This window comes from Salmo salar, chromosome 10 (genome assembly GCF_965601325.2).
Source record: "Salmo salar chromosome 10, fSalSal1, whole genome shotgun sequence".
In the NCBI taxonomy this organism is placed as follows: Eukaryota; Metazoa; Chordata; class Actinopteri; order Salmoniformes; family Salmonidae; genus Salmo; species Salmo salar.
The window spans coordinates 83,499,331-83,522,016 of NC_138300.1; the positions used below are offsets into that span (position 1 = coordinate 83,499,331).

General features: G+C 46.1%; 1 protein-coding gene across 1 annotated transcript in view; it reads right to left on the reverse strand.

Annotated features, from left to right (window-relative positions):
- Positions 1–1,639: 1,639 nt before the first annotated feature.
- The window catches only part of nuak1b (NUAK family, SNF1-like kinase, 1b), a 29,545-nt gene continuing 8,498 nt past the window's right edge, over positions 1,640–22,686 (reverse strand). Inside the window, exons 2-7 of the mRNA XM_014124468.3 lie at positions 15,835–15,955; positions 11,515–11,666; positions 10,395–10,460; positions 10,054–10,173; positions 8,204–8,336; positions 1,640–6,639 (exon numbers count right to left, since the gene is read on the reverse strand). Of these exons, the coding sequence (XP_013979943.1) occupies positions 5,540–6,639; positions 8,204–8,336; positions 10,054–10,173; positions 10,395–10,460; positions 11,515–11,666; positions 15,835–15,955 (1,692 nt within the window). The 3' untranslated portion in view covers positions 1,640–5,539. The remainder of the gene's footprint in view (positions 6,640–8,203; positions 8,337–10,053; positions 10,174–10,394; positions 10,461–11,514; positions 11,667–15,834; positions 15,956–22,686) is intronic.

Below are 22,686 nucleotides of genomic sequence, written 5' to 3' on the forward strand. Positions count from 1 at the left end.
ATTTGAGTCTGGGTATTGGGTCTAACCCCCTCCCCTCTCCTTCCCATCCATGGATAAACTCACAGGCTTACCTTCAACAGAAAGGGGGGTAGTTCAGAAGGTCTGGCAGCTGCATTTTATTTGAGGGTCAAAAAGTGAAACTGTTTTTTTCTGAAGAAGCCAGAAGAAAAAACTATTCTTTGAAACTCAGGTCAAATCAATGTCAGGGGTGTAGTTCTAGTGTCTAGTTCTGATTTGAACATTGCAATTTTAATCCATGCTATTGCTGACTGTCTGCATTATTTTACCTAGACGATGACAGACATCAGATTTATTACATAATTGCCGTATTATTCCTTTGTACCTAGCTACAGTGTTTTGTAACTTCCTATCTCTGTTCTGACCTGCTACTCATTTCGGGAAACCGTTGGCTGAAAACTGATCTTAGTGCAGCACTGAGGTAAACCTGGCTCATAGCCCAACCTCACTAAAACTACAAATCCTAAAGAGCTGCTCACTCTAGTTCCTTATTTCATCCTGTTCATTCACCTCTGATATTCTCCCTCCGAGGTTTTTCAAAACACACGTTATGAAAACTCAATGCCAGGAATCTAGTTACAAATTAAAAAGACTGATTCATAGTGGTGTGTAATGAATGATTGAATTCGTTAGTGTTTTCAGGGCCCAACAGTTTATGAAGCACAACACCTATAACAGTAATTATGTGTGAGACTAAAAACTGCTGGAGGTACAGTAGTTGTTCTGTACTGTAGATATAAACACGTGACAGATTATACCCTATATAATGTAGATATTGAGTAAGCTAGCTACCTAGCATGATATTTGGTGAGAAGTTTGTAGATCACTTTAGATATATCATGTTTCTCTTCCTGGGCTTGTTGCCCTGTTTGGTCTGGACAGCACGAGCCAGGGGTGCCGCCCCACACATCAGCACCAAAGCCCAAAGACTCCTTAGCTACAGCCAGACCAGCCAGCCAGACCAGCCAGCCAGACCAGCCTGCCAGCCAGCCAGCCCAGCCTGCCTGCCAGCCAGCCAGCCAGACCAGCCAGCCAGCCAGCCAGACCAGCCAGACCAGCCAGCCAGACCAGCCATCCACTCCCTCTTAAAGTGGATCAAATTAACCTCACAGCAGAAATGTTCTCCAATGACAACCAACCGATTATCTCAGTTCTGCTCTCACAAACAGAAACTATTCTTTCTCCAAGACACACGCACTCACTCACTTTCTTGTCTGACCTTGAAGTTTCTCGGAGAGATCCCACTGGGCACAGACCTCAGTTCAACGTCTAGTTTTGATTTACATTTGGTTGAGTTGTCAGCTAATGTGAATTCAACGTGAAATCAACCAAAAATGTCACCCTGTCAGTGGACTTAGGTTAAAAGTTGGGTGAAATTCCCTTACGTTGATTACTTTTTGCAAATACAATCAGTTTTCCACTTTGATTCAACATCATCACATTGAATGTTTTGGTTGAAATTACATGGAAACAACGTTGTTTCAACCAGTTTTTGCCCAGTCGGATTCTACCAGTTCTCCAGATTTGCAAGTAGATTACAGTAGGACTTAAATGCCAAGAGAAGCAAGACAGAGAAAAAATGAACAACACAGGACACAGAAAGACAGACGCGAAACACAACTTCTTTGACGGGATCCATTTATTTGAGTTGGTACAGTACTACAGTAGATGGTTTGTAGCAGAGGGACACATGAAGTTTGGTTCCTCACCAGAAAATGTCTTATGACCTATTCATATATGATGAAATCAATCAGATTGTAACTCCCAAAACACATACTCGACCAATGCTTTCACAATGAAATTAGACATCATCACTCCCTTAAGGCTGTGTCCCAGACAATGATATCTCTCCATTTACGTTATGAACACATCCCCAAGCAGGCTAAAGCATGGACAGAGTAGCTTTATACATCAAATGAAATGGCTTAATCACCAATAAATACAAGTATAAAAAAACACCTTGATAATAATTAGCATTATCAACAAAGAAATACCTGGATCATAAAAGATAGAAAGGGCATTCAACTTAAACCACCTTGGCAGTCCAGGTTCACCAACTGATGCCAAATCAAAATCAGAACCATGGCAACAGCCAAGAAAAAGAATGAGCCGTAACAAAAATAATACTTAAATAACATAATAATACTATTATTATTATTATTATTGTCTTAATACCATTATCCAGTCAAGTTTTCCTATGATTAGACTTTCTGCTACTAACGGATATGCACCAGTTAATTCCAGTTTGGCAGATAGAGTTTAATCAGATTCTTTCCTTTGTTTTTCCTGATATCACTCCCTTAGTTTAGGAATTCCCTGCTTTGGTACAGATGGGAGTCTTACCATGACTTATTTGGGGTCAAACAAGGGGTTGTCAACGTGATGGTACCTACAAGTATGTGTTTATCCCTGGCTTGCTATGTGTTAGCATTTTAGAGAGGTCACGGTCATAATAAGAAGCCATGGATTTCCCCTTTGGGGGGTGTCAATGGGCACCTCTTTCTTTGGAAGTGTACAAATGTACAAGGCCCTGTTCTCTGTGGTTGGGTCACCAGGCTCTATAACACAGTTGGTTCTCTATCTACGTGATGTAAGTTCACAGGTACAACACTGCAACATGACTGAACTCAGGTCAGCTGCTCTCACCTCTCAGGTGTACCAAAACAGAGGAAATATTCAGATCCCACTGACGTCCGATCAGTCCTCTGATCTCTTACGGCCAAACTCAGGGAAGAAATACTTTCTGCCATAACATAAAGCAATATAAAGTTTCTATATTTTGGAGAATCAAAAACAGAAGCGTAATGAAACAAAATACTAACATAGTATAATTTTATCACTGTAAATCCAGTTGACAATAAAAGGCAATACAAAGGGCAATAAAATACAATATAATACAGAACGGGTCTGTCGTTTCAATCAATACCCAGGACTTTGCACCAGAGGACCTTTGACAACATTCAACATGTTCATTCTGCTGCTTGGGGGTTGCTATAGTTTCCCATACACATGTTCTGATAATATATCGGAAGTATCAGTCACAGATCTGACGCCCCATCCCAGGGTTGAAATATGTGGCACACTAAGGCCATTCTAAACACGCCACACAAACACATTCCACAGAACACACTCAGCCTATGACACAACTTGCTTTAACAGCCTCTAGCGTTTGGCTTAAAGCAATTTCTTAACACTAAAGTACAAATATAACAAAACCCTGTCAGGCTATTATTGTTGTAAAATGAATTCATTTCCAAATGGGGTTTCCCATCTATGTTAAAAGTTCCAGGGGCACATACAGTACCCAATCCATTTCATCCCCTGAATCATTGAAGCTTCTTCTCATCTTTGGTTTAAAAAAAAAAAATACTTAAAAAAACGTTCAATTTCCTTTCTTTTTACTCCGAACTCACTTTCTCTATGTCACTTTCACTAGTCTACATATCTGTTTCCTTCAACTCTTTCGCCCTTTCCAATAGGAAAGGCCTCTCAAATCTCATCATCACCAGGAACATTTCTCTTTCCCTCCAACACTTGTTTCCCACTCAAACCTCTACTACACTCTACCTCTCACTTTCACTCCACCATCATTTTTGCTCTCTGCTACACGCTACTTTCCTCTACTAGAAACAATAGCTGGCTAATTATGCTAAGTTGACATAATTGCCCTGTACACACAGCTGGAGGCCTGACAGCACACACACCACAGACCCCCCCCCCCCCCGCCAGGTGCCGATAACATCTCCCGCACCAACACGTCTCCAGCCATTGTCTGTGGAATGTGCTGTGTCATCAGAGCACTGAAACAAATCCTCCTGCTCAGCCCTGTGTGGAATGGGAGGGGGTGCCTGGCTATAGCATCCACAAATAACAACCTGAGCATTGTGTGGGTCTACACATGACATGTACACTCTTAGAAAAAATAAACGCTGCTATCTAGAACCTAAACGGGTTCTTCGGCTGTCCCCATAGGAGAACCCTTTGAAGAGCCCTTTTCGGTTCCAAAAGGGTTCTACTTAGAGCCCAAAAAAGTTTATCCTATGGGGACAGCTGAAGAACCAATTTGGAAAGCTTTTTTTCCTAGGAGTGTAGGGTTTCTTTGCCATTTCCAGCTGGTATGACTCTGTAGCCAAGTTATGCCAATTGAGAGAGAAGTCCTCAAGCCAGAGGCAACTCCAGCACTATAGACAGACAGACAAAACAACCACAGACATGGCTGTTTATTTGCCAAGGACATTCCAGGGCTATGAGAGGGCATCTGAGAGGGCATCTGAGCCATCTACCTTCACTAAGGTGAGCAGCTCCAGACCCCTCCAGCTCGCCTGGCCAGGCCGTGTGTTTAAACCAAATCCCCAAACTGCTGACACATCTATGGGGGAACAAATAAAACAAGAAAGCACTGCACGAAAAGGCTTGTTTAAGACTGTCATCTCTCTGGGCTTGGTTCTTGTTCCTGACAAAGTTTTTTGGGGCATGGAGACGGGACTGTTTCATCTCAACTGCTGTTTTAGGTCTGTGTGACCCCTGACCTGTGACTGTGTAAGGCTATAGGCTGCTGTGGGTTCCATTAAGGTCCTGGGTCTCTCTCACCACATTCACATGTATATGAATCAAAACAGCACAACTGGTGACAGGTTGGCCTGGCAACCATCTCTCTCCACTTTCAGGAAATGACATACATAATTGTATATGGATCAAAAAGGCACTTCCTACATATTCCCTAATACCGTATGCTAATTTACAGGACATGCGCTTTTATGGTGATATACATAGCTGCATGCTTTACATATGCGGCCATATTAATATATCATGTATACATGTTTCATTTTAATGGGTAACATAATAATTATATATGTCAGTTCCACACAAAGGGTTGGAGACAATGAGCTTTGGACTCTTCCAGTACTGCCAGAACCCACCAGTTTTCTATTCAACTAAAATCTACGCAAATATGAATAAATAATTAACATTGTCAGTTATTTTGGCGCAAGACCCTGGTTTGTTTTTTACAGGAAGTAAAAGATCACAAAAACATGTGCTCTGTGTGAGTTTTAAGGTGCTTTTTGAAACTCCAACTCAATTCATGGCTCGCTTCGAGAGCCAACCAGTTTCTGGTTGCTGCAATTGTGATTCTAACTTGCCTTTTGCTGAATATGTAAACATTTGAATACAGCAACGTCTACGGGTGGATGGAGGAGGCAGGCTGGGTGGCATTCTCTCGTGCCAGTGTTTTTTCTCTCTACATCGTTTGAAAACCCTGCTAACTGAATTTCCTTTGACTGAGAAGTGCATAATTGTGTATGTATGAGTGTGTGTATGATTTAGTTTCTAACAAGGATTCAATTCCCGGTAAGAAAATGATAACCTCCCAAAAAGTGTAGGCAGGCTATCCCAACAACACACTGGTCAATGGTTGTCAATGACATACACATTCATGTACATACACACCAACAGAGACAGATGTTATAGCCTCAGCCTGGCCAGCTGGCTGCCTCTTCTCTTCCCCCCGGGCCCTCCCAGGCTAGGTGAGGTTGCTGCTGATGTCCAGGGCTTGCTGGTACACCTGAGTCATGTCGTCCAGGTCCCCCAGTAGGGAGAAGCTGCCGTTATCCCCCGGGGACCCCAGCTCTCTGGGGGTCCGGCTGAACTTTGACCCGTGGAGCGGTGGGGCCGCCTGGAAGCCCTTGAAGCTGGCCAACTGCAGCAGGTTTTCGGCTGACACGCAGGCCCTGATGTTGGGGCGGTGTGGGGCGGTGGGGGGCCAGTCGGGGGACAAACTGGGGGACAGGACGTCGTCCTCCAACACCATGCTGGACGGACGGCTCTGGCTACGGGACAGGCCTGAGTCACCCCCCGAGGAAGGCTCCCCGAGAGCACCAGCTGAGGGAGGGCCGCTGTAGGTGGAATACTTCCCGTTACGCTTCAAGATGCCCTTCCTCCCCACCACTCTCCTAGGAGGGGAGCTGCAGGTGGTGACCAGGGACATGGTGGCGCCCCCTAGCAGCTCGGAGGACTCACTGCGCTCCGGGGAGGAGTAGTACCCTGATTCCCGTTGTTGGTTGTTCTTCAGGATGCCCTTCTTGGGAAGGGTGGGCACCATCTTAGCTGGCGAGCCCCCTGCCAGGGCAGGCTCCTCCTCCTCCTCCTCCTCCTCCTCCTCTCTGTCGGGGCTAGAGCAGCTTCCTTCTCCCTTGGCTGGCCTGAGCCCCATCATCGCTCCACCACTCCCCAGCTCCACCTCCTCCAGGCTGGGCGAGCGCTGCTCCTCTGTCACCCTGGTCTTGAGAATCCCCTTGGGCCTCTTCAGCCCTGGCTTGTCCCCCTCCCCTCCACCGTGGGGGCCATCACCCACTTCGTTCTCCTTCTTGGACTTCTTGGGACGCTGGCGGAGGACCAGGGGCAGCAGGGTGGTGGGTTTTCCTGGCCGGGGCTCGGTGCGGTTCTGCCAGTCAATGAAGCGGGCCAGCATGGGAGAGGAGGTGCCGTTGTCCCGCTGGGTCTCACAGTCGCACACGCTGCTCTTCCAGCCCCAGTTGACCCACCAGTGGTTGGCGATGTCTTCCACCGTGGCCCGCCGCTCTGGGTTCACCATCAACATCCATCGGATCAGACCGCGGGCATCTGGGAGGGGCAACAGGAGGGGAGCATAGATTGACAGTCTGTATATGAGCACAGCAGAAGGCATGTTTGAGCCGGGTTACACTTCAGTGTTTTATTGTTGCTACCGTATTATCTAATAATAGTTATATTATTAATTATTAATTACGGGCAACGTTAGTGGCCCCCGTCTTTACAGCGGAGAGAAATGTACTGTACATTTTAGAGTCACTTTTTGTGCAATTGTACACATTTTGCCATGGGGTGTAGAGAAAATGTGGCAGTTTTAAAGCAAGTTTGCTTAAATTCCACACATTTTGTTATGGGGCAGAAAGAAGACTTAGAAATTGTATAACTTTTTTAATGCAATTCTACTCATTTTGCCATGGGGCAGAGAGGAAAATGAGTTGTTTTACAGCCAATTTCATGCAATTCTACATATTTTTATTTAGGGTGGAGATGAATGCTTGGAGTTTTTAATATGATATCTGAGTTAGACTGACAATGAAAGATCAACGGGGCCCCCTGTATTTTACCCCTTTTTTCTCCCCAATTTCGTGGTATCCAATTGGTAGTTACAGTCTTGTCTCATCGCTGCAACTCCCGTACGGACTCGGGAGAGGCGAAGGTCGAGAGCCATGCGTCCTCCGAAACACAACCCAACCAAGCCGCACTGCTTCTTAACACAATGCACATCCAACCCGGAAGCCAGCCGCACCAATGTGTCAGAGGAAACACCGTACACCTGGCGACCTGGTCAGCGTGCACTTCGCCCGGCCCGCCACAGGAGTCGCTAGTGCACGATGAGACAAGGACATCCCTACCGGCCAAACACTCCCTAACCTGGACGACGCTGGGCCAATTGTGCGCCGCACCATGGGCCTCCCGGTCGCAGCCGGCTGCGACAGAGCCTGGACTCGAACCCAGAATCTCTGGTGGCACAGCTAGCACTGCGATGGAGTGCCTTAGACCACCGCGTCACCCGGGAGCCCGGCCGGTAATTTGACCATGATAACAAGTTTAGATAGCTGGCTGCTAAACTACTTTAGCAATCGAACAAATTTTAGCTGGCACGGGCTAATTGACTGACTATCAGTGACTGACATAACAAGAGAAGAACTGCTAATACACAACCACATTTGGAAATTGCACCATGTGTATTCTACTATTCTAACTCGCAACAGTAAGTTGAGGGGGGGATTGATCCGAGGGGCTTCAAAAGGGAGGCTGTGGGCCGTACTTAGACAGTGTACTTACTGTATACACTTAAAAAAGTGCTATCTAGAACCTAAAATGTTTCTTTGCTGGTCCCCATAAGAGAACCCTTTGAAGAACCCTTCTTGGTTCCAGTAAGAACCACTTTTTGGTGCCAGGTAGAAAACTCTTTTGGGTTCCACATAGAACCCTTTTCACAGAGGGTTCTACATGGAACCCAAAAGGGCTCTACCTGGAACCAAAAAGGGTTCTCCTATGGGGACAGCCATAGAATCCTTTTGGAACCCTTTTCTCTAAGAGTGTAGAGTAGAGGATGTATAGATAGAGGGAGACTAGAGCTTCGACTGTGCAGGTTGAGGGTTTTGTTCTGCACCTGAGGACTGGGTGGGCTCTCTGTACTCCCCATTGCTGATCTGGCGGATGAGGTTCTTGTGGTCTCCTCCATCGAACGGCATGGTACCATAGACCAGGGTGTACAGCAGCACGCCCAGAGCCCAGCTGTCCACCTACAGCAATACAAACACACGTGTCAATACACAGGTCTCTACACAGATCAGGATCAGGATCAGATAGACTGAACGTGAGAGATCCGTCAGTTAAATCGGTCACCGGAGACGCAGTTGAAAAGGATCGGAATCTCACATTTCCCTTTTCCAATTTCCAGTAACTGATAAATGAGGCTCTATGCCATTACTGAGTTAGCAACAGATTATCAAAACATTAACAAGGAGCGTACTGTGTCTGAACTGGAATGACGTAGCTATGGTGTAGCAACAGCTGAAACACTGTAAGCACCGCACAGCTATACCATATTGCTCTTGGCCCTACTTTCCTTCTCTATCCCCTCAGCCATAGAAACAGTGATAAACACCAGAGTGTGGAGTCGGGAGTGTGCCAGTTTGTTTCCATGTAGATAGAACTCTCCAGTTCTCCCTCTGTCTTACTTTCTGTCTCTGTCTGTGTGTCAGCCAGAAGCCTGCACTTTGTGACCACTAACCTAATGCAATGTGGCTTTCTTAGTAAATGGGTTATGTAAGACCAGTGTCTGGGGCATGGAGGGTGAAGGAGGGGGGGAGGAGGGGTGGAAGGTGGTTAATGAGTCCAGCAGAAATGCCAGAGCTGTGATATCCTGGCCCTGACAGATCTCAGGAGACACACTGCCAGCCACTGATTAGCCAGACGTCAGGCTTGGGAAGGGCAAGACTCCTGGAGGAATGTGGCTGGCTGTTGATGGCCAAGGGGTTATAGCCAGCCCAGCGCTGGGACTGAGGTCTGGGACTGACTGTCAGGGACTGACTGTCAGGACACAGGAAATTAGAAAGGGCATCTCCACACTGACTGGACTTCCTCTAGGGCCAAAGCCAGGAATGTCTCACCCTGGAACCGCTCCGTCATTGGTTCACTGACTGAGACCTCTCCTCTGTCATTGGTCGGCTGGCAGGGCCGCTGGGAGGGTGAGACAGGGCGAGTGCCATTGTTGTGTTCTGTTTTTGTGTTAGCTGTAATTTGTGGATTTTCCGCAACTATGTTCTGCCATTTTAATTACAATCTCTGTTGGGTTTTTTGCACTGTGAATTATATAAAATTGAATGATTGGACTTTTCGGTCTAAAAATACGGCTTTATTTTATAATGCACAACTCTTCTTGCAATTCGGAAAACGCCCTGAAGAACAATTACTTTGGAATTAGTCAATAAATAGTTTGGGGCTATTTTGTCACTCTCTCTCCCTTTTTCTCAACCAAACAATTTCTCAGTCCCACCCATCCTTGGCAGTGAAGTTACTGGGCCCGTCTGTGTAACTCCTAAAGTCTGGAAGTTTAAAGTCTTCAAAGGGAGCTGAGACACCATCTGAGGCCTCCTACTGAGAGTTGCTGGGAGTAGTAACTGACTGGGGAGTAATCCCATCAAAGAGGAGACCTAATGCCTCTCTCTCTCTCTCTCTCTCTCTCTCTCTCTCTCTCTCTCTCTCTCTCTCTCTCTCTCTCTCTCTCTCTCTCTCTCTCTCTCTCTCTCTCTCTCTCTCTCCCTCCCTCTCCCTCTCCCTCTCCCTCCCTCTCCCTCTCCCGCCCTCCCTACACCACTATCTCTCTATTAGCTCTGGGACTCCCACCCCACAGTGCCAGGTCCTAGAGATTAGTAATAACTTCTCCCAGGGACAAAAGAAAACCAGTCTCATTGTGTCCGTCTGTGACCTCTGACCTGTGTGGTGCCTAGTCCCTACCTCTGGGCCGTGGTAGGGTCTTCCGTTGACTATCTCCGGTGATGCGTAGAGCGGGCTGCCACAAAACGTCTGCAGCAGTTTGTCCTTATGGTAGAGGTTGGATAGCCCAAAGTCAGCAATCTGGTGGGGAAACGGAGACAGAACATCATAGTGGTTTGGTAAAACAGTATCACAAAGGTCGTTCAAAGTCTCATGGCACTGACAAGGTGACAGAAAGGATGCCTTCAAGCGCCGGCATATCTAAACTCTATTCAAAGTTACGGACTCTTAAACATTTACAGACTCTGTTCCAAGGTCACAAGCAAGGTTTGTAGAGCTGATTAAAAATGACTCTTTCTTACCTTAATGTTACAGTTTTCATCCAGTAGCACATTTTCCAGCTTCAGATCCCTGTGCACCACGCCGTTCTGTGAAAGACAAACAGTCCATCGGTTGGCTGTAGGTCGCTACAGTAGAGGGCCATTCGTTCGCCGTTCAATCTGCTTGCTGATGGTGTGGTGATTTACAGAGAACAAACTCCTGTGTTGCTCTCAGGGGAGAGAGTCAGAGCGGGCCAATTGGTCTAGTGCTGTTGAATTTCCCTGCCTCACACTCTATCGTAGTTGTGTTGACATCTGCAGAGATGTTCCCTCGAATGTGTCACAATATAAAAAAAAGAGCCTGTAATTACGGACCCAGATAAATCATGTTCTCACAACAGCTCCGGATTAAAAACAACTCTGTAGTTAGTGGCCCTTTCAAGGCAGGCACTAACATGTGGTACACACAGGGACAGGAAACACATGCAGCCATTCCAGATCTGGAAGTGATGGGGTGACTTCATTACAGCTGTGGCCGGGTTCTGTGTTGTGCTGTGCGTCTTCAATTGGTTAGCAGTGCCAGGGAACACTTGTTCACATGCTTCTGATTGGAGAGGGGGGAGTTGTCTCTAATCAGCCCTCTCACAGTGCACCTCCTTCCTGTGTCAGTCAACCACACTATATCACCCCACACAACGCTACCCCCCCCCCCAGTGTGGTTGCCACTCGTGACTCATCCCAATACGCTGTGATTGCTGTCTCCACTCCCCCTATCTATGCTGGGGAGATGACATCATCCTATCCCAGCTGCAGAGATGAGGACTATGGGGGGGGGGGGGGGGGGGTGATGGAGTGTCCCGGTTTGAGCTAAGGGGTGATCCAGGGACATGGAGACATGACCGCAGATGAGGACCCAGGGAACCACGGCAGAGACTGGGTCTGCTCAGCGCACTATGGGTGACACCGGCTTGCATTGAATCTGTCCTCGCGAACACCAATAGGCCAAGGAAAGCATAGCTAATACATCAGACTGTTTGACAATGTGAGGGACATATACGGTTATAGGCACACGGTTCTGATAATTCGCCTGCGTCTGATTAGCAGAAGTATGTGTGTGTGTGTGTGTGTGTGTGTGTGTGTGTGTTTCTCTACAGAATCTTACCTTATGACAGTGGTGCACAGCAGAGACTATCTGTCTAAAGAAGTGTCGTGTCTCTCTCTCGCTCAGGCGCCGGCGCTCACTGATGTAGTCGTACAGCTCGCCCTTACTGGCGTACTCCATCACGATCACGATCTTGTCCTTGTTCTCAAACACTGGAAGAGGCAGAAGCAGTGGAATGGACACAGTCAGCATGGACACACAGACAGATACCATGTGGTTTCACTCAGCGTGGACACACAGACAGATACCATCTGTTTCAGTCAGCATGGACACAGACAGATACCACCTGTTTCAGTCAGCATAGACAGATACCATCTGTTTCAGTCAGCATGGACACAGACAGATACCATCTGTTTCAGTCAGCATGGACACAGACAGATACCATCTGTTTCAGTCAGCATGGACACAGACAGATACCATCTGTTTCAGTCAGCATGGACACAGACAGATACCATCTGTTTCAGTCAGCATGGACACAGACAGATACCATCTGTTTCAGTCAGCATGGACACAGACAGATACCATCTGTTTCAGTCAGCATGGACACAGACAGATACCATCTGTTTCAGTCAGCATAGACAGATACCATCTGTTTCAGTCAGCATGGACACAGACAGATACCATCTGTTTCAGTCAGCATGGACACAGACAGATACCATCTGTTTCAGTCAGCATGGACACAGACAGATACCATCTGTTTCAGTCAGCATGGACACAGACAGATACCATCTGTTTCAGTCAGCATAGACAGATACCATCTGTTTCAGTCAGCATGGACACAGACAGATACCATCTGTTTCAGTCAGCATGGACACAGACAGATACCATCTGTTTCAGTCAGCATGGACACAGACAGATACCATCTGTTTCAGTCAGCATGGACACAGACAGATACCATCTGTTTCAGTCAGCATGGACACAGACAGATACCATCTGTTTCAGTCAGCATGGACACAGACAGATACCATCTGTTTCAGTCAGCATGGACACACAGACATACACCATCTGTTTCACTCAGCATGGACACAGACAGATACCATCTGTTTCAGTCAGCATGGACACACAGACAGATACCATCTGTTTCAGTCAGCATGGACACAGACAGATACCATCTGTTTCAAAGCAGAGGTTTCATCACAAAACATTTGTGGAAAAATCTACTTCATCTTCTCAGTGGACATGTTGAATATCATCTAGATGAGAACCTCTGCCAGATTCACAGCAAACGGGTTGTGTTCAAACTCCAGAGCACGTTGCATCTCTGATTACATTACATCACCACCAACCCCACCTCATGTGTCTGGCTTGAGTCTTAACAACACTTCTGGGAGAGAGGGGGTGTTTTAGTAATCAGCCAAACGCCTTGGAGAGGAGAAGAGAGGAGAGGACCTAGGTGGAGAGGAGAGGAGAAGAGAGGAGAGAAGAGGACATGAGAATAGAGGAGAGGACATGAGAGGAGAGGAGAAGAGAAGAGAGGAGAGGACATGAGAATAGAGGAGAGGACATGAGAGGAGAGGAGAAGAGAAGAGAGGAGAGAAGAGGACATGAGAATAGAGGAGAGGACATGAGAGGAGAGGAGAAGAGAAGAGAGGAGAGAAGAGGACATGAGAGAGGACATAAGAGACTAGAAGAAACTAGTAGAGAAAGGAAGAAAAAGGAAGAGAAGGGAAGAAGTTAAATAGGAGATAAATACAGGATGGGGCCTAGTTAACAGAAGGTCCATAGTGTCTTCTTGCCTTGACCTGGACAGTAAATCATCAACTTCTCATCATGCCACTAACTTTCACCACACTCTCCCACATTCCAAGCCCCCACACTAAGCCCTATTCACATGGAGAAGAGATAGGAAGCCTCAACGCCCTACAGACTAGACACAGGACAACCTGTTCCACCACTATCTATCTAGCCTCCCATGTATCATTACGTCTACCGCCAGGGCATGTTGCCGTGCCAACAGCAGTGCACCATGTGAGGGATGAGAACTGTCAATGTATTTTCCCACACAACAGGGGCTCCAAGGGTGGAGACCTAGTCACCCATGAGCGAGCACCTTCACAGGCCCACCCCTCCCCCTCTTCTTCCCCCTCCTCTCCAGAGAATAATCCTGTGGTAAAAACATGTTGATGCTGATTGATGGTAACCCTCCCTGATTTTGGCTGTTCCGCCGGGCAGGGCAGGCAGCACGGAAACCGGGCCAGCTGTCCTGGGGGTCGGATCTGATTGGCTGACAAAGCTTCGACCCGGGACGACCCTTCCGGCGAGCCGTGGCAGGGGGTCCGTTTGAGAGCCAGCCCCCCAAGATTCACAGGGATAATTACCTGGTTTACATAACGGAGGCGTGTTATCCACGGCCCGCTGGGCTGGGTAGCGCTAGCTAGCTGCCCCCTCCGTCTGTCACTCATTGTTTCTTTGTTCCGCGGCCAGCAGGTCTCAGATCATACTAATTAGCATCTATTGTCCCACTGCCCTGGACTTTGCTTGGTCAGCTTAGGGCTAGGCCTCTGAGCTGTTAACATGAGAGTCACGCTAAATCGCTACTTCAGCGGAGAGCAGAGGACAGTGAAGTTACAAAGGACATTTACTTTGTGTGTTTGAATGTGTGTTGTCTGACAGAGGCCTTTAACATGGACATTTAGTGCTTTGTCATATTTCACAAGGAGGGCAATGTACGGTACTCATAATGCAGAGCTGTTTCCATTCAAACCGGAGAATGAGTAGGAGAAATCTCTCTCTTCTTAAAGTCCTGTCTTTTCTAAACCAGAGGGAGGTGCTTGTCACTGTCACAGCAGGCTTGTTTTACAGCCTTTAAGTTTGCTAGGGAACTAAACATGAAACACTACACAAATAGCCGTTGTGAATACCATTTAAACGGAATGGACCATATCGACTGCTTCAGGAAGACTTGTCTTGAAATTGTTCCTTTAAAATTGAGTTATGAGGTTATGAATTATGCTGGAAGTGACAAGCAAATGTGCTTTAATTGCTCGCAGGCCTGCTGATGGATGCAGAAAAATATATCTTTTCAAAAAAAAATCAATCAACGCTGCACATCTGGTTCAACTTTGTTCCACACAAGCAGTTAGCTGTTGACACGGGTGTTGCCGGATACACGTGTGTGTCTATACATTTGCAACGCTATTCTGGGCGGGGGCCAGCCCACAACAGTAAACAAGAGAAACACCAGAAACCAGGCAACCTCCAAAGAAACGACTGGCAGGGGTTGGTAGCAGACAGTGGGTCTGACTGCACGGCACACGCATAGGAGGGAGCAGCACCCCATCTCCTTATATGCTAGTTTATAGAAGTGTTCTCCTAATCAGCCTCTCAGACACACACGAACTAGGTTAAAAAACAATAACCACAACACTCACGGTCGACTGGCCCGTTCCCATGACAAATGTCTCTGTTTGACTTTTCGTCATCAACATGTGGGGTTTGGCAGACTTTGAACTCAATCAGAACAGTCATAGTCAAACGGTTTGGGCACTGTTGTTAGGCGATGTGGCACAACAGTTCTGACGTGGCAGAGAAAACTGTTTTTGAATGACTTGGGCTATAGAAATAGGTACTAGGCATTAGTCTGAGGTTGACTCATTGTTTAACTGCCCTTTGAAATGGCGGTTCATTTGTGGTTCAAACTTGGATTGGAAATGTAAGGTAATGTCAGCTGCATCAACATTCTCTGTTGATCACAATTCCCCTCTCAAACGGAGGTGTGGGGTCAAGTCAAAAGAGCGAATATGCAACACAAGACATGAGTGAAGCCTTTGTCTCTTGGAGGGGTGTCTAGTGGGACGGATATACTGTATGGATGTGGCTTTAGCGTGAGCTTAGGGCCTCTCCTCCCTGTGCATATCTGTGGAGCCAGGCTCAGGGCTAGCCTCCTCTCTCTCTCTCTCTCTCTCTCTCTCTCTCTCTCTCTCTCTCTCTCTCTCTCTCCCATTCTCCCTCCTACTCTCCCTCCTACTCTCCTCAGTCTCAGTCTGGCTCCCAGCTGGAGATCTCTATAAGCACTAACAGATGTATGGCCCTGAGATCGCGGAAGACACAAGAGGAGATCTCTCAGATGTGGGAGAGAGAGGCAAAACCTCACGGACACACACACGTGCACGCACGTGTACACACACTCTCTGAAAGACACTGGGCTCAGACAGAGAAGAAAAAGAGGAATAACATCTCAAAACCGAGGTCCAGATTGTATTATGACATCTGCCTGCCATAACATGACAGTCCTAGAGCAGCACCAGGCAGGTGGAAGGAGGAAGAGATTGAAAGCTGTGTGTGTGTGTGTGAGCATGTGCATATAGACAGACACCCTACCTTCATAAATAGAGATGATGTGGGGGTGTTTCAGGGATGACATGATCTCGATCTCCCTGCGGATGTGAACCATGTCCTGCTCATCCTTGATCTTCTCCTTCCGGATGGACTTGATAGCCACCTGAGGACAGAGAGGACAGACATGTGTTCTGGTCAGTTGACGTGGACTAATGTGAGAGATTGTGATGATAAACCAACGCGGGTCAAACCGCGAGTGAACACAGCATATCACAGACACCTCGTTGCACGTACATCAGCAAAGACATTTGGACAGCCAGAATGCTTGATCCGTTGACCTTCGCAAAATACAGTATGTCTTACATAACATAATCTAAATGAACACTCTTTGACCCTCCTTCCCAGAGCCCCATAGTGACCCACCCGTTATGACCTCTGCTCTCCACTCAGCCTGTCAACACAGACAGGAGAGGCACTGAGACTCGGTCATCAGAGGCTCCTGCTGTGTAATTCCCCGTCTCTTTAGAGGAGAAAAGGAAGGTGCTCTCGGTGGAAAGAAACAGGGTTGGCGCGTGGTGCAGTAATGAGGACTCCTTTGTACGGAGTGTTCACCCTGGTATTAACAGACAGCTGGTGCTAGGGGCTTGGTCTATCTAGTCTGTGATGTGTGTGGAGTAGGGCGGGGGCGGGAACGACTCCCTCTAGCCTGACTCCGGTCTAATGGACATATCAGGTAGAACATCAATGAGAATAGGGAGTTTCTGGGCTGTGGGTTTCCATGGCAACTGCAGCTCGGGGGCGGTGTGTGTGTGTGCCTGCCAGCAGGGGGAGTGGATTGATGAGCTGAACCTTCTCAACTAGCCTGTGAAGACATTACAGTAGATGAAAGTGCCAAACGAACACACTGTCAGGCCAACATATCGTGTTGATTTACAACCATGCCGCTAACAAACACTTACACACGTCGTACAAAAACTACAAACCAGAGGCCTAAGGTCAAGGGCGGCAGGTAGCCTAGATGTTAAGAGTGTTGGGCCAGTAACTGAAAGGTTGCTGGTTCGAATCCCCAAGCAGACTAGGTGAAAAATATGTCCATGTGCCTTTGAGCAAGGCACTTAACCCTAATTGCTCCTGTAAATTGCTCTGGATAAGAGTAAAAAAAATTCAGGTCAACAGAGACTCCCCCTAATTGGCCTCCCCCAGGTCTCTGTTAGCTAGCCTATAGGGACGACAAAAGCTTTCCTTACTAAGAGAGAGGTCCATTACAGTGGAGGCCAATTCTACTCCAGAGCCAGGCAGCAGTACAAACCACACACTCAGTGTGCCAAGCTAATTACTGTGTAAATTCATAGAAATAACTCCCCTCATCCAGAGCACGACTTGATTACATAGAATAAACCAAATATGTAAAGGCAGTGTTTTGTTTCCACATGCTGAGTGGTAGTCTTTAGGTCTTAGTTAGTCACTGGTCTCTATTGGTTAAGTGTTGTACCTCCACTGTTATCAACAGCATTAGTACTGTATTCACTTCATGCCAAATCCTAAACCATGAGTGGGAACGTAAGTCCCCAGTCTGTCTCTATGTGAAGCAGCACACTGTCTGCACTGTCGGTCCGTTTTTCACTTGCGCTGTTTTTCATTGAAGGCCGGGATCTTTCAGTTCCTATAGAAGTACAATACAGGACACACTCTACTTGGAGATGGTGATGTAGAAATAGGGTTGCAAAGGGTCGGAAACTTTCCAGTAAGTTTCCGGAATTTTTCTGGAAAATATCCATGGGAAGTTAAGCCAGGGAATTTGGGGAATTTTGCTTAAATTCGTCAAAAAATGTAGCTTATAACAATGAACCTTTCTTGTGGGATACACATAAGGCAATTCTAGGTCTTGTGGCATATTTTGGTTCAACTATCCCCAATTCAATGGAATTGCAACCCTCTGCATGCACAGTGCATTCTTCCATCACATGTACAGCTGATTCTCAAGATCTTGCACACTAATGAGATGCTATTGAGCCCACACTACTGCACTGTCTGAGCCAAGAACTACATGCTTTCTGGTAAATTTTTATTACAATACTGGGTGAATATATTTTATATGACATACATTATTTTTTGCTAACTAGTAAATAGTAGCCTACAGCAAAGTGTGTTTAAATCATTTCTAACTTGTTAACAATTTCTGCTAGTTAGTTTTTGCTACCATGTGGGTTTTAACTTGCTTGAGCCTGAGTGTTAATCCACTTGTTTCCATACATGTTTCGTTTTAAAACATGTATCTTACAAAGGAGTTGTTTAATCTAACTGCTTAACTATTTATCTGTACATGGAATTGTATTAGTTTTTTTTAACAAATGTTTTTCTCATCTTTACAGGAAAATGCCACGGGCACTATCTAATGTGTGAGGACATTTCACTGCAGCTAATGTAGAAGGAAAAGCTGTGTACATTTGCAAATACTGTGCCAAATCATATGTGAAGAATGCAACAGATGCAGAATCATCTGGCCAAGTGTATAACGTTCCCTCAGCACTCACAACAAGCAACCTCTGACAAAAGTCCCTCTACTTCTATTCGAGGTGAAAATGATGAATCAGACACCTTATCGATAGCAACAGCTCAGCTTTTTTTGACTCAATGGAGGAACGTAGTCAGAGAAATGCTGATGAATGTCTTGCACGAGCTGTGTATACAACTGGTTCACCTCTGATGCTCACAGGCAATGTGTATTGGAAGAGATTTCTGAATGTTCTTCGCCCAGCACACACCCCTCCGACCAGACATGCTTTATCTACTCATTTGCTGGATGCAGAGTTCAACAGAGTTCAAGTGAAGGTCAAGCAAATCATTGAGAAAGCAGACTGTATTGCAATCATCTCTGATGGGTGGTTGAATGTTCGTGGGCAAGGAATAATTAACTACATCCTCTCCACCCCTCAACCAGTATTCTACAAGAATACAGACACAAGGGACAACAGACACACCGGTCTCTACATTGCAGATGAGCTGAAAGCAGTCATCAATAACCTTGGACCACAGAAGGTATTTGCTCCAAGGTGACAGACAATGCTGCGAACATGAAGGTTGCTTGGTCTAAAGTAGAGGAGTCCTACCCTCACATCACACCCATTGGCTGTGCTGCTCAAGCATTGAATCTGCTCCTCAAGGACATCACAGAACTGAAAACAATGGATACACTCTACAAGAGAGCCAAGGAAATGGTTAGGTATGTGAAGGGTCATCAAGTTATAGCAGCAATCTACCTCACCAAGCAAAGTGAGAAGAATAAGAGCACCGCATTGAAGCTGCCCAGCAACACCTGTTGGGTGTTGAAATCATGTTTGACAATCTCCTGGAGGGGAAGGAGTCTCTCCAAGAAATGGCCATATCACAGTCTGTCGATATGGACAGCCCCATCAAGAGGATCCTCTTGGATGTTGTATTTTGGGAGAGAGTGGTAAGCAGCCTGAAACTCCTGAAACCTATAGCAGTAGCCATTGCACGGATTGAGGGAGACAATGCCATCCTGTCTGATGTTCAGACTTGCAGATGTAAGAGAAGAGATCCGTAGTGCCCTGCCCACTTCCCTGTTGCTCCAAGCAGAGGAAACTGCAGTTCTGAAATACATAAAAAGCGTGAAGACTTCTGCCTGAAGCCCATACATGCCGCAGCGTACATGTTGGACCTCAAGTACAGTGGCTTGCGAAAGTATTCACCCCCTTTGGCATTTTTCCTATTTTGTGGCCTTACAACCTGGAATTAAAATAGATTTTTTTGGTGGGGTTTGTATCATTTGATTTACACAACATGCCTACCACTTTGAAGATGCAAAATATTTTTTATTGTGAAACAAATAAGAAATAAGACAAAAAAAACTGAACTTGAGCATGCATAACTATTCACCCCTCCAAAGTCAATACTTTGTAGAGCCACCTTTTGCAGCAGTTACAGCTGCAAGTCTCTTGGGGTATGTCTCTATAAGCTTGGCACATCTAGCCACTGGGATTTTTGCCCATTCTTCAAGGCAAAACTGCTCCAGCTCCTTCAAGTTGGGTGGGTTCCGCTGGTATACAGCAATCTTTAAGTCATACCACAGATTCTCAATTGGATTGAGGTTTGGCCTTTGACTAGGTCATTCCAAGACATTTAAATGTTTCCCCTTAAACCACTCAAGTGTTGCTTTAGCAGCATGCTTAGTGTCATTGTCCTGCTGGAAGGTGAACCTACATCCCAGTCTCAAATCTCTGGAAGACTGAAACAGGTTTCCCTCAAGAATTTCCCTGTATTTAGCGTCATCCATCATTCCTTCAATTCTGACCAGTTTCCCAGTCCCTGTCGATGAAAAACATCCCCACAGCATGATGCCGCCACCATCATGCTTCACTGTGGAGATGGTGTTCTCGGGGTGATGAGAGGTGGTGGGTTTGCACCAGACATAGCATTTTCCTTGATGGCCAAAAAGCTAAATTGACCAGAGTACCTTCTTCCATATGTTTGGGGAGTCTCCCACATGCCTTTTGGCGAACACCAAACATGTTTGCTTATTTTTTTCCTTAAGCAATGGCTTTTTTTCTGGCCACTCTTCCGTAAAGCCCAGCTCTGTGAAGTGTAGGGCTTAAAGTGGTCCTATGGACAGATACTCCGATCTCCGCTGTGGAGCTTTGCAGCTCCTTCAGGGTTATCTTTGGTCTCTTTGTTGCCTCTCTGATTAATGCCCTCCTTGCCTCTGTGAGTTTTGGTGGGCGGCCCTCTCTTGGCAGGTTTGTTGTGGTGCATATTCTTTCCATTTTTTAATAATGGATTTAATGGTGCTCCGTGGGATGTTCAAAGTTTCGGATATTTTTTTATAACCAAACCCTGATCTATACTTCTCCACAACTTTGTCCCTGACCTGTTTGGAGAGCTCCTTGGTCTTCATGGTGCCGCTTGCTTGGTGGTGCCCCTTGCTTAGTGGTGCTGCAGACTCTGGGGCCTTTCAGAACAGGTGTATATATACTGAGATCATGTGACAGATCATGTGACACTTAGATTGCAGACAAGTGGACTTTATTTAACTAATTATGTCACTTCTGAAGGTAATTGGTTGCACCAGATCTTATTTAAGGGCTTCATAGCAAAGGGGGTGAATACATATGCACGTACCACTTTTCCGTTTTTTATTTTTTAGAATTCTTTTTAACATGTAACGTTAACATTTCACTTCACCAATTTGGACTATTTTGTCTATGTCCATTACATGAAATCCAAATAAAAATCAATTTAAATTACAGGTTGTAATGCAACAAAATAGGAAAAACGTCAAGGGGGATGAATACTTTTGCAAGGCACTGTATGCTGGCAAGTGCATCCTGTCTGGTGCAGAGATTAACAAGGCCTATGGTGTCATCAAAACTGTGTCTCGCCACCTTGGGCTGGATGAGGGAAAGGTTCTTGGCAGTCTGGCGAAGTACACTTCCAAGCAAGGGCTTTGGGATGGAGATGCAATATGGCAGTCGTGCCAACATATCTCATCAGCCTCCTGGTAGAAGGGACTTTGTGGATCTGAGGCTCTTTCCCCTGTTGCCTCCATCATCCTCCAAATCCCACCAACATCAGCCGCCTCAGAGCGCAACTGGTCCTTGTTTGGGAACACGCACGCAACAGGCTGACCAATACAAGGGTTGAAAAATTGGTGACCATCCGGGCAAATTTGAGGCTTTTTGAGCCTGACAACGAGCCATCCTCAATAAGGTTGGAAAGTGACAGTGAAGATGAGGCCTCAGAGTCAGATGTTCAAGAGGTGGACATTGAGGAGGTCCAGGGAGAAGACATGGAAGCCTGAGAGGAAGACAACCAAAGCTTTAGTTTCTAGACTATCATTTTACAGATGTATGTTGAAAACGTTTTTGGGAGATGTGATGGATCATTGGGGATCATTCAATAGTCCCTTTTGTTGTTCAGTGAAATCATCCCATGTGAAGAGTCAACTCATTTAATTAAAGTTAAATTCGTAACTAAATCGTTTTTTTTATTTCTATTGGAAGGATTTAATCATTTGCAATTGTCTACTTATGATAAGGTAAAATGTTTCTTTCTGTCTCCATTTGATATGGTAAATATATCCAATGCAATAAACATCTACATTTAAATGGTATTAATATTAATTTGCATATATTTCCATTAATTCCCATATATTCCTGTTAATTCCCATATATTCCCGTTAATTCCCACAGAAAGTTTACACCTCTGAATATTCCCCAAAATGTGCAACCCTATGTATAAATACACAAAGGTCTTACTGTGGTGTGTGTGGTTTAATTTTTAGAGAGATTTGTGGACGACTGGACTGCATGTATTGCAGATAGTACAATATCAATATACACTGCCCTTTGACCCTCATTATACTGTAAGTTATGTTTTTAATGTCACATGTACGAGTACAGTGAAATGCCTTTCTTGCAAACGCAAAACCCAACAATGCAATAATCAACAACAAAAACACACGAGAAATAAGAAGAAATATGTCAACCTATTAGAGACAGCATTCCAACAATACAGAGAGCAGACAAAAATCCATCCATCCCACCGGGCTCGTCTCTCCCCTGGGACCCTGGAGTGGGTGGGGTCATTAAACACGCAGGCCTGTGTATCATCCACCTGCCAGCTGGCTGACTGGCTACAGTACTGCAGCCCTGCCTTTGTCTTTAAGTGGTGGGCTATTACTGTCAGTCACACAGATGGCTGCCCTGCCGGCCTGGCCCAGCCACCCTGTGCCAGGTATGGTCCTCCTCTACAGGCTGTAGGCTGCAGTGTGTTTGATGCAAGAGGCCGCGCTCCGCTCCACTAGAGCCTGACAACGACCGGTGGTTTCTCAGCCCATTAAAATAGATGAGGTCTCCATCGCTAGTTCCCCCTTTC